The sequence below is a fragment of the Alosa pseudoharengus genome, unplaced genomic scaffold (assembly GCF_046254945.1).
Source record: "Alosa pseudoharengus isolate Yale_2024_CS ecotype anadromous, Long Island Sound unplaced genomic scaffold, YU_APseudo_1.1 YU_APseudo_1.1_scf_2, whole genome shotgun sequence".
Taxonomy (NCBI): Eukaryota; Metazoa; Chordata; class Actinopteri; order Clupeiformes; family Clupeidae; genus Alosa; species Alosa pseudoharengus.
Genome location: NW_027468663.1, coordinates 13,535,400 through 13,550,545, shown reverse-complemented (window position 1 = coordinate 13,550,545; position 15,146 = coordinate 13,535,400). Strand labels below are relative to the sequence as shown.

The window sequence follows — 15,146 nt, the reverse complement described above, 5'->3', positions numbered from 1 at the left end:
CATTTACACTCGTTTTTACAGCTGTCTGATCACAGGGTTGTTCAATGTTTTATAATACAGCTGCACCATTTTCTCCCAACTGCCTGGATCAAATCCACTTGACATTTTCATTCCAGGTGGTCCTTGCAGGTTAAATACAGCATCAAGACCTTTTCCCTTCTCTCCCGGCTCTCCTCAACCCACTATAAACAAACCATCACAATCCAAATAAGGAGCTGAGTGAAGGTCCACTCACAGGGGTGCTGGCCCAGCTAAGGGTTTTGGGAGGGGGGTTACTGTATGTTCTAGGGGTGGTCTGTGGTGGTAGTGGTGGAGACTGGGTTAGGGGGGAGTGAACTGGGTACAAGGGGTGGGGGGGGTTGGGTCATTGGGGACCTTGGCTGTCTCGACAACCTCGAGCTTTAAACCACTGAAAGCAGCATCGCATATCAGTCTGCATACTCGACTCTCTTTTCTCCTTTGCTCTGTCTCTCTGTCCTTCACTCTCTCTCTCTCTTCCTCGCTCCTTGTGGCTGTACTGGCCCTTCTGTTTGACAGGAAAAAAGGCTGTGCAATTTCACTCTCTGCTCTTTAGTCCGAGAAGGCAGTACCTCCAACTGCAGCGCCCAGGCTCCTCTACCCCTCTACCTCTGAGACTTTCTCTCGTGCTTTTTCTGTGCCTCCACTCTTTTTCCTCTCCTTCGTTGAGTGCGATTACACAAAGCAGCAAAAATGGAAGCCATCAAGAAGAAGATGCAGATGCTGAAGCTGGATAAGGAGAACGCCATCGACCGGGCGGATCAGGCAGAGTCGGAGCAGAAGGCAGCCGAGGACAAGTGCAAGCAGGTGAGGATGGAGGAATGATGGAGGGATGGGAGAGAGGGGTCGGTGTGGTCCAGGGTGGAGATGTCTGCATGACTGCACAGGCAATGAAGGACTCAAGTCCACAGAGTGAAGAGAGGAGGTGAGAATCTTAATTCACCAAGTGATGAGGGAATCTGAACTGTAATGCTTTTAAGGCAGTACACATTGTTATATTTTAAGTAAGGAGTGTTAGTCACTTTTCACAAACATTTTTGACAGTGTTTTAGGTCTTTATGTCATGATTGGAAAACTTGGGGAGTTGTGTTAAGTTTCTAATATTGGGAGGAGTTCACTTATGAAAGACATTAGTAAAAGGCTTATAAGCTTAGAGACAGAATGTAGAGCATCTGTGTTCCAACAAATAAACACATGCTTCAGTATCTGCTGACTGTATATTTCTGTAGTTGCACCAGACCTCTCTCTTATCTGTTTATTGGATTCTGATTACAACCGCTTAAACAATCCTAATTGGCCAGCCAAGATCCTCAACCGAGTTGCTTCATTACGACTGAAGTGTCAAGTCAGTCACCAGCACGCATACTGACTTTAAGCTTTTGGCAAGAGTCAGGCAGAATGCAAAGCATGCTCCTCTGGCGTCCTGTGGCCAGCATCAGCCTCTCCACTATAGAAGAAGATAGATAGAGAAATCCCTATAGTTGAAGTCGCTGATGGAGATGAGACAGCGTGGGGGGTGTCAGCATGGTTCATCCCTGTGTGGTGCTGGCATCGGCCGCGCTGCACCGATGTGGTGTCCAGAGGGTGGAGCTCGCCCGGAATAAAGCCCCAGCCATGTCAGCTGCTGCCAGTCCAGGCCTCACTTTGGTGCTAGTTAAAGGGCTCTGGGGTGCACTGTGGCGTCACTCAGCATTCCAAATTCTACAACATTCCACAGCTCCACTACTTATCACTCGCTCTCTCTGTTTTTCCTCCACTCCCTTTCTCTCTCCTTACATGCCCTTATTTAGAAGGCTCATATTGTGAGAATTCTATGGGATCGAGTACAAAGTATGGGCTTGGTTTTTAGTCCTGATTTCAATCACTTATAAGTCAGACAGATCTCCAAAAAAGTATCTTAGAGTCTATGCTCAACAGATTCACACACACTGATGCCAGGAGTATAGCAGGTATGCAGTCAGACATGTCAATGTTATATAGACAAAGAGGAGCCTAAGAAAGAGAAAAAAATGTTAAGGGTCATCTAACTGGACTCGACAAGACCAGAGTGGTTCCTAACATGGTAGCAGATGATGGAACAGTGGCTTTTAGCATCCAAGGGGATAATCAGATGTAGTCCCTTTAGAATCATATCAGCTTGGTTGAACTTTGACCTTTAAAGAAAACCTTGGTGATGTTTGTATGAGCTCATGAGGTGGAGACAGGCAATAAGTGTCATTGAAATAATCTTACAGATATATGCAACCATCTGGTTGCAGTACATGGCACTCAAGTAAGGTTAATTTTTGGGGTAGCTGAATCAAAATCTGTACAATCACTCATTCATCATTCAAACAGATTAGACACAATATATTTTATCTTCACCACGTCAATGGTATCAGTGAAATACCGTGAAATATTTGGGGCACCGCGGCCTAATGGTTAGCGCTTCGGACTTGTAACCGGAGGGTTTCCGGTTTGAACCCCGACCAATAGGCACGGCTGAAGTGCCCTTGAGCAAGGCACCTAACCCCTCACTGCTCCCCGAGCGCCGCTGTTGTTGCAGGCAGCTCACTGCGCTGGGATTAGTGTGTGCTTCACCTCACTGTGTGTTCACTGTGTGCTGAGTGTGTTTCACTAATTCACGGATTGGGATAAATGCAGAGACCAAATTTCCCTCACGGGATCAAAAGAGTATATATACGTACTTACTTAAAAAATTGTTTTACATTTTTATTCTAATTCCATTGCATTAACTGTGGCAGGGCATGATAACAAAGTTGTCATGTAAGATGATAACAAACATTGAGTCAGGTATACGTATAAGTATAAGTATAAGTATAAGTATAAGTATAAGTATAAGTATAAGTATAAGTATAAGTATATATACTCTTTTGATCCCATGAGGGAAATTTGGTCTCTGAAACACACTCAGCACACAGTGAACACACAGTGAGGTGAAGCACACACTAATCCCGGCGCAGTGAGCTGCCGGCAAGGGCACTTCAGCCGTGCCTACTGGAACCGGCAACCCTCCGGTTACAAGTCCGATGCGCTAACCAGTAGGCCACGGCTGCCCCTAACACATGAGTAAAATGTCTACTTAACTGTTGTCACTGTGTTTACATAATTCGTAAAGATATACCGTTCACATATCTTCACTTTAGGAAATTAAAAGGTGGGCAAAGTGTAAAGTCTAAAGTCTAACTAGCTAATATAATAAAACACAACAATCCTAAATCCTAACAATCCTAAAAAAGCCTAAATATCAGTTGATCAGTCCAATGCTCCAACATGCCACACAATAGATTTAGTGCTTACATAAGACATTTTGCTCTTTGTCCATAATTTAAATTTGGACCCATGCATGATCTATTTCCCTTTAATCAATAGTTTCTATCACCACTCACAACCCACACAGCACCAGGATCATACAATACCTTTATATATGCCTCTTCTAATGGATTCACTCTGATGTTGTCTCTTAGCTTGAGGAGGAGTTGGCCAGCCTGCAGAAGAAGCTGAAGGGAACGGAGGATGAGCTGGACAAGTTCTCAGAGGCGCTGAAGGACGCCCAGGAGAAGCTGGAACTCTCCGAGAAGAAGGCCACTGATGTGAGTATCCCAGTCCCAGTCACTGATGGGCAGGTGTCTGAGCAAGACTGTCTGTGACTGTCTGTCTGTGGCTGGCCTGATGGTCTACACTGTAGCGCCTTCTCACAACAGAAATGACAAAATAAACAGAAACATCTCCAAGAGGATTGTTTTCATTCAAATGAGGCTTATCACAATATAAAACATCTAAGGTGCAAATATTTTATTCTACCTTCTTAAAACAAATGTGTTAGAAACAACAAACTGTGTTGTCCCTACCTGGACATAGAGATGTGATAAAAAACAACATGTTGTGTTATTGTCAACACATTTGTTGTAAGAGTGTACACAGGATAACAAAAGCAATGTGTTAGAAATTGCATACATTGTGTTGTCCCTATCTGGACATCGAGATGTATTAAAAAACAACACAAGTTCATTTATTCATTCTTTCATTTTGAGTGTACTGTTGGATTCATTTCTCCAACATTTCTTGTGTTCCTTCTGTTTTGTGTCATAATTCCAGTTGGTATCCTCTATGATCAGGTCCAGTTATCATGTGGAGCATGGATCAGCAATTACCTTAAATCATCTATTGCTAGAGAACTAGAGAATTTTTCTCTGTTCAAAGCAGTTGTATAGTGTTGGAATTGACCACAAAGAATATTACACACAGCTTTGTTTTTGGTGAGACCCTTTAAACCCAGTACAGTTGCAGCTGGCTGCCTGGGGAATGTGGAGTCTGGCAGGTTAATTACTCGGCATGAAAGGCCTTTGATCATAGCCAGACTGTCAATAGCTATGCTGGTGAACAGAGAGGGGGGGAAATCACATTTTCATTCCAGTTTGAGAATACTGGAACTAAGTATGAATGTAACTTAAACAGAAGGGTTTCATATACTGTAGCAGTTCTGAGAGATCACACAATGTGCACACACACACACACACACACACACACACACACACACTTCTGTCTGATGCAGTAACTGACTCCAGATCAGCCTCTAAGGGCATACTGTTTGTTTGTTCCTGTGTGTGGGAGTTGGAGCTGATCTGGGAGCTGCCTGAAGGCTGCATCCAGCCCCAGCCGTGGGCCCCGCCCCACCATGCCTCAGCAACCACACTGGAATGACAGCAATGCAGCTAAAGCAAACAGCGCACACCAACAGATGTGTGTCCAGAACCCGGCACGGAGAGAGAGAGAGAGAGAGAGAGAGAGAGAGAGAGAGAGAGAGAGAGAGAGAGAGAGAGATAAAGAGAAAGAGTGTACTTCTGCTGGGAGGTTGGGGTGGGGGGTTATGTTGGAGAAGTATTTGGAATGCTCCTGAGTCTACACTTACATTAGCCTCCCTACAATGTTTATAAATACGCACACAGCACCCAAGGGGATACGCTTACCTGCTGACCTCATGAGGGAACCAGGGTGGTCTAACACTGTGCTGTGATTTGTTTGTTTTTCTACGCTGCCATAGAAACAGCAAATATAAATGTGATAAATAATAATAATAATAAATAACATAAATAAATAAAAAAAAAACATTATTTTTGTCTACCAATGCATGGCAAGTCCACGGTGAGCAAACTACTTCTGATAAGCCTTAACCTGAGTCTGTTCCTCTCTTAGAAGGGAAGAGAGAACATGTTCCAAGGGCTAAAGAGCATGGGAGACTAACCCACTCTCCACAGAGAGGAACAGTTTTAAATTGAATTATCTTGGCAGGCTCTATGACGGATGTAAGACAGTGCCTACATGTTGTTTATCAAAGCACTTCCCGTGCTTACGCTCAAGAGCAGCTCATGCTTACTTTCGTCACATACAGACCGTGCATTACTGTGACTGATGATGCTCATTATCAGATCACTCTCCAGTTTTCTTGCTTGCTGCACAGACATCAGACATACCCCCCCCCCCCCCACACACACACACACACAGTACTCAAAAATTATTGCAGAGTAGGTTTCCATCTATCTAAGTCTGCACCCTTGCCAGCCATTAGTGTGCCAAACAAAGCTGCTGTATCCTGAACTCCTGATGGCAAGGTTGAGTCAATATGACTAGTGATTATACTCTTGGCAGTCTTATACAGCCACTGGTTATGTCATTATGTCAGTGCCAATAACAGTTTACAAAGTAGAGCAGAGAGAGAGAGAGAGAGAGAGAGAGAGAGAGAGAATGCAGCAGAGGGCACGATAGGTGCGTGTCGCCGCCCCATGGCTACATTGGGATGTCAACAAAAAAGATGAATTAACATTCCACAAGTCGGACATTTGGTGGTATGCTGGGTGTGTTTTTTTCTTCTTCTTTTTTTTAACAAGGTGCAACAATGATCCTCACAGACAATCACGGGAGGAGTTTTTCTATTCAAATCGTACAGATGAATCTTTTAGGTGGATCCTATTTGTAGCCTACGTGACTTCATATGTTTGTTCAGCGTATTCAGTGTCCTTAGTCTAGTGATGCCACCCATGAGCCCAACCTCATATGCCAAGTGGCTTGTAAAACGCTCTATCTCTCTAGATCATCCCTTTCACTCCAAATATGCTCAGTAAATTACTAAGAGAATCCAGACGCCAACTAGGGAAAAAATCAAACAGGAACCCCATCCCCCTCCTGTCCGTGATGTCATCTGAAACCAACTTCTTCCCAGGATTGGAGGATTTAGCCATAACTTTCTTGTAGACTCCTACCCCTTTTCCAGGCTTCCTCATTCTCTCAGCGCTTCTCTAATGCAGCCGCCACTCTTTCAAAATATTGAATGGCAAATGGAAAATTGCTGCTAGAGGGAATAACAGTGTAGCACCTCGTTTCGAATAGTGTCGTAAGAAACATCTGGAAAGGCGGCGATTTCTCAGTTTTTTCTTGCCTGTGTGAAGCAAAGACCAGGCTTAGGCTACACCGTCGATATATTCTGACTGAAGTTGTTCTTGGGGATTTTGCTTGTCGATTTTCACCAGAAACATTTTCTATTTCTTGTATAAACGTAGTATTATCAACTCAGTATAACAATGACAGGTGTGAATTCACTGGACGCGGTAAAAAGAAAAATCCAGAGTCTGCAGCAGCAAGCTGACGATGCAGAAGACCGTGCCCAACTTTTGCAGAGAGAACTGGACAATGAACGGGACCAGCGTGAAAAAGTGAGGGCTGACTTTTTTCGAGCCTACCTCGGTTCTTCTTTTCCCTATATTCTTTCCTTCTCTTCCCTCCGTTCCTGCTGCCTTGCATCACTTCTCCACTGCTATTGGTCCTCTGCTCTCCGTGATTTTATAAGCACGCATCAACTCTTGTTTTTTTCTTAGTGTAGTCATTTTTGTTATATTCTTATGTACTAGATGCATTTTTAAAAGTCAGTTTTCACCAAGAAAGGCTATTTTTTGGTAAGGTGTGCGTGTGGGCTATCCAATATGCGTTCGTCAGCTCAGTTAGATGTTGCAATTGAGGTGTTCCAAGGCCTCCCTTGCAAAGCAAATATGTAGGTGTGGGGGTGTGTGGGTGACTGTGAGGTAAGGAGGTAGTCTTTGCAGTGTATCATCAGGTAACTTGTGAGCATAATAGCCTATTGCAAATATGGGTCATTGTAGTCAGTAGGCCTATTTCACTATAGGGCCAGTTATTTGAGGTAAAGCCACAGGAAATATTCTTGTAATAGAGGCTGATTATCTAAAATTTGCCAATAGATCCTAATCACCCAGTGGTCTATTAAGTATTGATAATCATTTTATAAATTATTGCATTAGTCTAACCACTTTCAGTGATCTTTTAATGCCATCAAGAACATGATCTGACATTATCCAAAGTTGAAGACACAAACGTGTGTAAAATGAATGAATATCCACTTAGTGTAATTTGCGATCTACGTCACATCCTGTGGTTCCCAGGGAGATGCTATTTCCTGCCAGAAGACCTTTTCTGTTTCACTTCCTGCCATCTGCCTGTCCTTTGAGTACTCCTAAATGCACCTAATATGACCACAACCATTCCCCGGTTTCAAGACCGAAGCTATCTTTTCATCAGAATGAAAATACCTTCCTATACCAATACAATGTCAATGGTCAACGGCGCAAAGAGGGAGGTGCTCAATGGAGAAGGTGTAAGGTCCTACGGTTAGGTGTTATGGGAACCTCACAATCATTTGACCCAAGACAGGGGCTAAACAGAGGCTTTACCTTAACATCTTTTGGTGGACATTTTGCTGCTTTAGGGAATGTGATTTCGCGGTCTGGCCTGTGTGTTGTAGGCCTACCGGTTGAGTGCCAGTTTAGAGTGGGAAGGGATGAGTGCTCAGTAGAGGAGGTTTAAGATTCTATAGGTGTTATGGAATGGCAGTCTTGAGACCTATGTTAGTTGTAGGCCTACTAGTTTAGTCCCAAGAAAAGGAAGTAGTCCTAACCCTTATTTCCCATGCAGCTCACTGACCAATTCCCCGGGGTTATATGGTGTGTGTGGCCATCCTGTCTGTGAGGACACAGTTAAACTCCATTTACTCATAAGTGAACCTCCACATAGCCTAACTATGGGTATTCTCTCTCTCTCTCGCTCAAAAATGAAAGTTATTGTCAGACCTAATGAGCTTAGTGGCTTGTAGTGTTAATTGTTTACCTGTATGAAACTTTGTGTCAAGAACCTGGCCCTCAACCTCTGCATTCATGGAAAAAAAACAGAATGTAAGAAAAACCATGTGCTCCACTCCCTGAAAATGGTCTCCTTAATGTAGCTGGAATATAACATGATCTATCCATTAGGGTAAAGAATATGCAGTAAACATGTACACAAAACTGGCTATAGTTTCTTCATGTTAACGCTCCTCTGATTGATCAGAAGAGTCCTAATTAAAGCTCAGCTGCACTTCGGAATGAACCCACAGAGACATCGGCACGCCCTATGTTGGCAGGCCGGGGTCTAGGGACCTGTCACAGTAATACATGGAATTTCCAATTACTCACATCCTGCTATTTCAAAAGTAGACTTAGATCTCTCACTATTAAGCATGACATAGTTTAAACCATGCTTGGGTCTGACTGCCTTTCTGAACTCTAACTTGAATGTTCTAAAATATTAAAATACAGACCTTTTAGCAGACACATGCTCAAAGTTTCTGGTCTTATTTTCAACTAACCCCCTACCAGGAGACTCAAGGGGCCTTTTATATTCCTGCATAAACTGCAAACATATATCAAGAGGTCCATGGCTGTGGATTGTGTGCCTTTACAAAGGCCCAATAGTATACTAACACTAACATGTCAGTGCTTTATATGCCTACAGGGGTCAAAGATCAATTCACCCTCACAAGTGTGAATGTACTGTGGTAACCAAATGTGACAGCTATCTATCTGATATTAACTCTTCAACTTTCAAGAAAAGCTTTTAACACAGTGCTAGCATTGTTGGTGTTGAGAAACCAAACCCAAGTAAACACGGGTTTTAAGCGAATGCCCATTCTAAGTGATTTAAAGCGGTCTCGGTGGTGCATGCAAGCCCCATTTAATCACATTGTAACAGATAGTTTCGTTCTGTGAAACAGCCAGCGGAACTTTGTGACAGTCTCGCGCGCGTTCTCCAGCATCTGTTTTACCATATATGGCGTCTGGCCCAGGCAGCTGTAGAATGTGGTGAGTAAGTAGGGGGCGTGTCCAGCCCTCTGAACCCAACAATAAAGGCTGACAGAGAGAGACAGAGAGAGAGAGAGAGAGAGAGAGAGAGAGAGAGAGAGAGGATGTGCACTCTTGGGGAACAGCCCTATTTGTTTACTCCAGGTCCACAGAGACGGTATCTAGGGGTCTAGTGGTTTATTTACTTCATACATGAGGGGTTCCCACACTGGGATATTAACCTTAGATGAATGTTCAAGAGTACCCTGCCCCTACTCCTGTGAGGCCTTTGATATGCTCATATGGTGTGAATAAGCAATAACAACCTCTCTCTTATGAACACCTTTATCTAGTATTGAAGTATTGACCAGTATGGAAAGATATTTCATCCCTCTGACACTGAAGATGAGACCAGTGCATCTATGGAGTGTGTGTGTGTGTGTGTGTGTGTGTGTATGAATGAGAGAGAGAGACTTCATGTATCTTCCTGGGGTTGAGGTTAATTAATATCACCATTTTCTTCAGATAAACATAAAAGAAGATGTTTAAAATATTTATGAGTGTGCAGTCACAGTAGCATCTTCAATTTGGCAAAAGAGTGATGATTTTCAACATCTGGGAGACTCAGACGAGATGTCTTGGCACAGATCCTGGCCTCGGTCCACTACACACCAGAGTTAATCTCACCATGGTGATTGTGCAGACAGATTGGACAGACTCAATAAATATAGGGCCATTATTGGAAATAGTTCCTTAAGCCATCACAGTGCTACTTTTTTGTGATAGTGTAGTAGTATATGAAGTCAAGTGTTATAGATGAATAGAATAAGAAGGAGGAACATGCAGGGATGGTCTTTTCTCTGGCCTTGCTGTTTTGCTGCGTGTTGTCAGGTAAATCCTTATTAAGTACTAGGTGGTCAGTTGCATACCATACTATCTCTGTGAAAGGCCTTAAAGCCACGGCTACTCCACCACTCTTACCCAAAACGTTGGCGTTGTACCTTATCCCTTGTTCCTTGTCCCTTGCGCTCAAGGCTGAAGGGGACGTGGCAGGCCTGAACCGCAGGATTCAGCTGGTGGAGGAGGAGCTGGACCGGGCCCAGGAGAGACTGGCCACAGCGCTGCAGAAGCTGGAGGAGGCAGAGAAGGCCGCTGACGAGAGCGAGAGGTAAACACTTGGGGAAGAATCCCATAGATTGACCGATCCAAGCTCTTTTACATGCTCATACACTGCGATAATGATAAATAACTCCCTCTCGAAGCACAAAGTTTGCTTTTAACATTTGTCAAAACCTTTTGTGCACTTGGAATAAAAGCATGCTCATTACACAATAGACTGTGAGTGTGTGTTGACAAGACATTCTTCTGACAGGAGTTAGCTGCATTCACAGAAAATTGTGTCTGTGTGTGTGTGTGTGTGTGTGTGTGTGTGTGTGTGTGTGTGTGTGTGTGTGTTGTGTCCCATCAGAGGTATGAAGGTTATTGAGAACCGTGCAATGAAAGATGAGGAGAAGATGGAGATTCAGGAGTTGCAGCTGAAGGAGGCCAAGCACATCGCTGAGGAGGCCGACCGCAAATATGAGGAGGTGAGAGGAGAGAGAGGGAGGTGCCCACAGGACTAATGCCCCATTCACATATACTGCAAATAGCAAGACCATGTAGGCTCAGGCTCATGCAATTCGGCAATCACAGGCGAAATAACCATTGGCAGGGCGAAATGTCGCACAATGAAATTCAAATAAAATGAATGTTAAGCGACAAATGATTCGCCATACATATGTGCACGGGGCACAATGTGAAAATGATTCGCCATATAAATGTGCACGGAGCAGTTGACTTAAATACCTCTGGCACTGGCAGGGTAGACAGTTTGATCTCCAAAATGTGCACAGATAATTCTCCTAATATTGTGGAGTGACATATTCATTTAACATTTAAACTGTTAAATTAATCTTGAAATTTTTTTTTTTGACAGTTTTATTTTTTTAAGTCAGAATAACTCACATATTGTATATCTTAATCACTCAAACAAGTATTTGTTTGTGATCAGATATTCATAATCCAGTCTGAAGACCTGTCTTACCTCTGTATATTATAGTCAGCTGCCTGTATTTCAGCAGTGAGTATATGGCTATGTTGCTGTCTCTCTCCAGTCTTTATATGACAGTCTATGCTGCGTGTCACATTGTGAAAGTGAGCTATATTTTGAGGAAGCTGTGTCTGTGTGTCTCAGGTGGCCCGCAAGCTGGTCATCCTAGAGGGTGAGCTGGAGAGAGCTGAGGAGAGGGCCGAGGTGTCAGAACTGTAAGTGTCACACACATCCATCCTGCCCAGTCCTGCCGCCTTTTATTAGGTGAACTGGTCAGAGCCGTGGTTTCACACATATAGTAACACAGTACTCTAACTAACTCAAATGGTTAGTGTAACAAGCTAATAGTAAAATTCAATTAGATGTAGGCCTAAGTCATACTGTATGATATTGCAAATTATGGAAGCAGGCCTTATAATGGTTTTATAAAGTTGGGTGATAGAGAAATAGATGCACTTACAACTTACAACTTGTTCTTCTCAGTAAATGCGGAGATTTGGAAGAGGAATTGAAAAATGTCACTAACAACCTCAAGTCTTTAGAAGCCCAGTCTGAGAAGGTATGTCAAAACAGTATGTGTATGGTTTGTGTAAACATATGCTGTCTTTAATCCTTTATCTAAATCAAGAAAACATATTCAGATAGTGTGCATGCGTGATTCCCCATCAATATCAAAAGGCGCAAAACATTTTTTAAAAAATTATTTCAGTACTCAGAGAAAGAGGACAAATATGAAGAGGAGATCAAGATGCTCACTGACAAGCTGAAAGAGGTAAACTGAGACACCACATTGTTTGAAAAGCCCTACATGAGAAGTCTTGTGAATATTTGGGAAAGTAACCTTACCTGTTACCTGGATGAGAAGTCTTGTGAATATTTGGGAAAGTAACCTTACCTGTTACCTGGATGAGAAGTCTTGTGAATATTTGGGAAAGTAACCTTACCTGTTACCTGGATGAGAAGTCTTGTGAATATTTGGGAAAGTAACCTTACCTGTTACCTGGATGTCACAGGCAGAGACACGGGCCGAGTTTGCAGAGAGGACGGTGACCAAACTTGAAAAGACCATCGATGATCTAGAGGGTATGAACATTCTCTTATTGCTGTATCCCTGGTGGCTTATGTGTTCCAGTGCTACATTTGTCCGGAATGGGGTTGGTGCACCATTCTTTGATACCAGAAGTCTTCCTTGAGTACTGTTGGCTGGGTAGTCCTGTGGGCTTGTGTGTGATCTTATTTTTATATGATACATTGGGGGCCCTAGAGCAACACCATAAGGTAAAATATGCATCGCAACATTGCACAATTTGGACATAGTGTATTTATTTTCAATTTCTCCTTTCATCTCCATAGTGGCTCAGTGGTTGCATCCCTCTAGGATCAGTCCTTAGCTGTTCTTTTCTTTCCCTGACTTCAGGCCTTAGTATTTCCTGTCAGTCTGAAACGGCACTACTCTTATTTTCCTCTTTGTTTGGTAACCTGTGACTTTAGCATCTCTCCTGAGTTATTTTCTCTTTCTTTCCTTTTTTCTTCCATCTGTTTCCTGTTCCTGTTTCCTCTGCACTGCTGACTCTGCTTTGCCCTGTCATCCTTCACCTATCGACCTTTGACCTCCTCCTCCTAGATGAACTGTACGCCCAGAAGCTGAAATATAAGGCCATCAGTGAGGAGCTGGATCATGCCCTTAATGACATGACATCCTTGTAAATGGTCCTGCTGTAGTCTGAAATGCTTTGCCTGGTGGCTTCCAGGCCATTCTTCTCTGCCACCTGAATTCCTGTTTCCCTTCACCACCCTCTCTCTCTCTGTTTTCTCACTGCTCTTACCAAAATAAAATTCAAATAAAGCTCTCTGTTTGCTTTTCTGACTCATGGCATGTTTCACTTGCTTTGATTTTATGAAACTATCATTTCAAACATTTTTGTACAGAAATAGAATTTCTTACCAGTTGCTCTTTTTGTCCAGGCACTGAAGTTAATGTTATAATAGGTTTACATTACTTGTGTGGTTTTGGTTTTTAAAGGTGCTCTAAGTGATGCCGAGCGTTTTATATCACTTACTGCAAGCATCACCTAACCAACCACTAGCTGTCTGTAATACTGAATACACTGTAAAACATGTGATCTCTGTGGACAGCCCAGGCTCCAAAAACGGCAACAAAAATAACCTGGGCAAACCTAGCCCACAAAAACATAACAAACTGTTCCAGCAAATCACAGATGAGATGCGCGTTTAGGAGAGTTTTAATTGCACGGGAGCAGCACGGGAGGGATGGGGAGGAAGTATCGAGCTAACTCTCTGTTTTGTTTTTACCCAGCATCGCTTAGAGCACCTTTAAATGAATATTGGAATACAATTAGATTACAAAATGCTCACATCCAGTGGTGTGATCAAAAGGGGAATAACACAGATATGACATTATCATATCAGTATACTATTGTTTGAATGTCACTGTCAGTTGCAAACACTAGCCTATATTGATTTTGTATAAATATCACAAATTATGTTTATGTTTAAGTTTGGCTGGATATTAGTCTGAAAACATTTAGACATTTGTAATACTTATTTAGACATTATATTGTCATAAATTGCTTAATTTGGGGTAGAATCCCCTCCCCCTAAAGATTTCTGTCAGTATCAGATGTCATGCAGAATGCAGTCTGTTTAACAGTACCAAACCTTCATAACAGAAAACCTATCGAATGCAAAAGAGGAGAACCTGGAGATGCAACAAATGTTGGACCAGACACTACAGGAGCTGAACAGCTTGTAAACACCTGGAGGGACCAAGGAGATTGAATCATCAACATTCCACAGTTTCCGCTTAGAACTCTCTAAGCTTTTTAAAGCTGGCTTTGTCTCACTCTGTCTCCCTGTCTCTATTTTGTCAAAAAACATTCCAGCAACTATTTTCAAATTGTCCAGCTTTTTGCTATCACTAGTTTGTGTCTGTGCACATTCCTGTTAACCATATTTCGTTATATTTTGTTGTTGTTGTTGAAGAATTATATATCAGTGAATCCACAGTGAGGCCAAGTCTTATTGAAAAAGTTTGCAAATGACTCACTATTTGTTTGTATAATCCAGGCCTAGACTTTACATTACAATGTGTTATTTCACATGGACAAACTACATTTCAAGGTAACATTTTAATAATAAGTAACACAGACAGAACTTTATTTATTTCTGGTAGGATAATATCAAATCATCTCCAGAAGACCTGTGTACAGAACCGTAGCCTACATGCCATGCCAAGAGCACCCCTCTCTGTTGTATTCAAAAATATTTTGTCTAATGTGAAGGCTGCAGCCTATGCCAGTTTCAAAATGTGACAATCTTCAAGAAAATATATATTATTACTCTAGACTGTTGTAGGCTATAGTCTATAGCTTGATGGTGCTAAGAATTTATCATTCTAAAATACTTTTATAAAAAATAAGTAATGCTTGTAAAACACAAAACCAAAGATTTTGACCGTTTTCCCTCAGTGTTCTTCCCTCTCCCCCCACACACCCATACTTGTTTATTTTGTAGGGCTTCCCTTCCCTTAGCCTATGTCTATCTTAATTTGTTTTGTATCTCTGAAGAAGTTGTAATAAAGTTTTATACATTTTGGAGATGTGTTTACAGACAAAGTGTGACAGTTTATGACGAGGTCAAATGCTCAAGGCACTGAAGCATCAGCCAAGCCTATAAGTAGGCTAAGCCTAACCAGTTATGTAGGCCTAGCCCTGTGCTTTGAGCATGCCTCAATGATGCTGATAAATATTGAAGGCGACTGTCACAATATTGGAACAGAAAATGTAGTGATAGTGCCGTGTCCCTACTCAGGTCGGTGAGACTTTGAGACATACATAGCCTACAGACTGACGATTGTG

At 42.5% G+C, this 15,146-nt stretch overlaps 1 protein-coding gene across 4 annotated transcripts; it reads left to right on the top strand.

Moving 5' to 3' along the window:
- Positions 1–363: 363 nt before the first annotated feature.
- tpm4b (tropomyosin 4b) lies at positions 364–14,885 on the top strand. Of its 4 annotated transcripts, none has more exons than XM_076293797.1 (9): positions 364–825; positions 3,486–3,611; positions 10,214–10,347; positions 10,648–10,765; positions 11,413–11,483; positions 11,752–11,827; positions 11,978–12,040; positions 12,282–12,351; positions 12,893–13,293. In XM_076293797.1, exons 1-9 carry the CDS (start codon positions 712–714, stop codon positions 12,973–12,975), a joined length of 855 nt encoding a protein of 284 aa, XP_076149912.1. In that variant the 5' UTR covers positions 364–711; the 3' UTR covers positions 12,976–13,293. The 4 variants fall into 4 exon arrangements, with proteins under 4 accessions (XP_076149912.1, XP_076149910.1, XP_076149914.1 ...); XM_076293795.1 differs by lacking the exon at positions 12,893–13,293 and adding an exon at positions 13,959–14,885 and having other exon boundaries at positions 367–825; XM_076293799.1 differs by lacking the exons at positions 364–825; positions 3,486–3,611 and adding an exon at positions 5,984–6,728 and having other exon boundaries at positions 12,893–13,296.
- The last annotated feature ends 261 nt before the right edge of the window (positions 14,886–15,146 follow it).

Coding starts and splice junctions, on each gene's coding strand:
- tpm4b (XM_076293795.1), top strand. CDS start 712: ATGGAAGCCATCAAGAAGAAGATGCAGATGCTGAAGCTGGATAAGGAG. Junction 826..3,485: donor CCGAGGACAAGTGCAAGCAG/GTGAGGATGGAG, acceptor GTTGTCTCTTAG/CTTGAGGAGGAGTTGGCCAG. Junction 11,828..11,977: donor TAGAAGCCCAGTCTGAGAAG/GTATGTCAAAAC, acceptor AAATTATTTCAG/TACTCAGAGAAAGAGGACAA.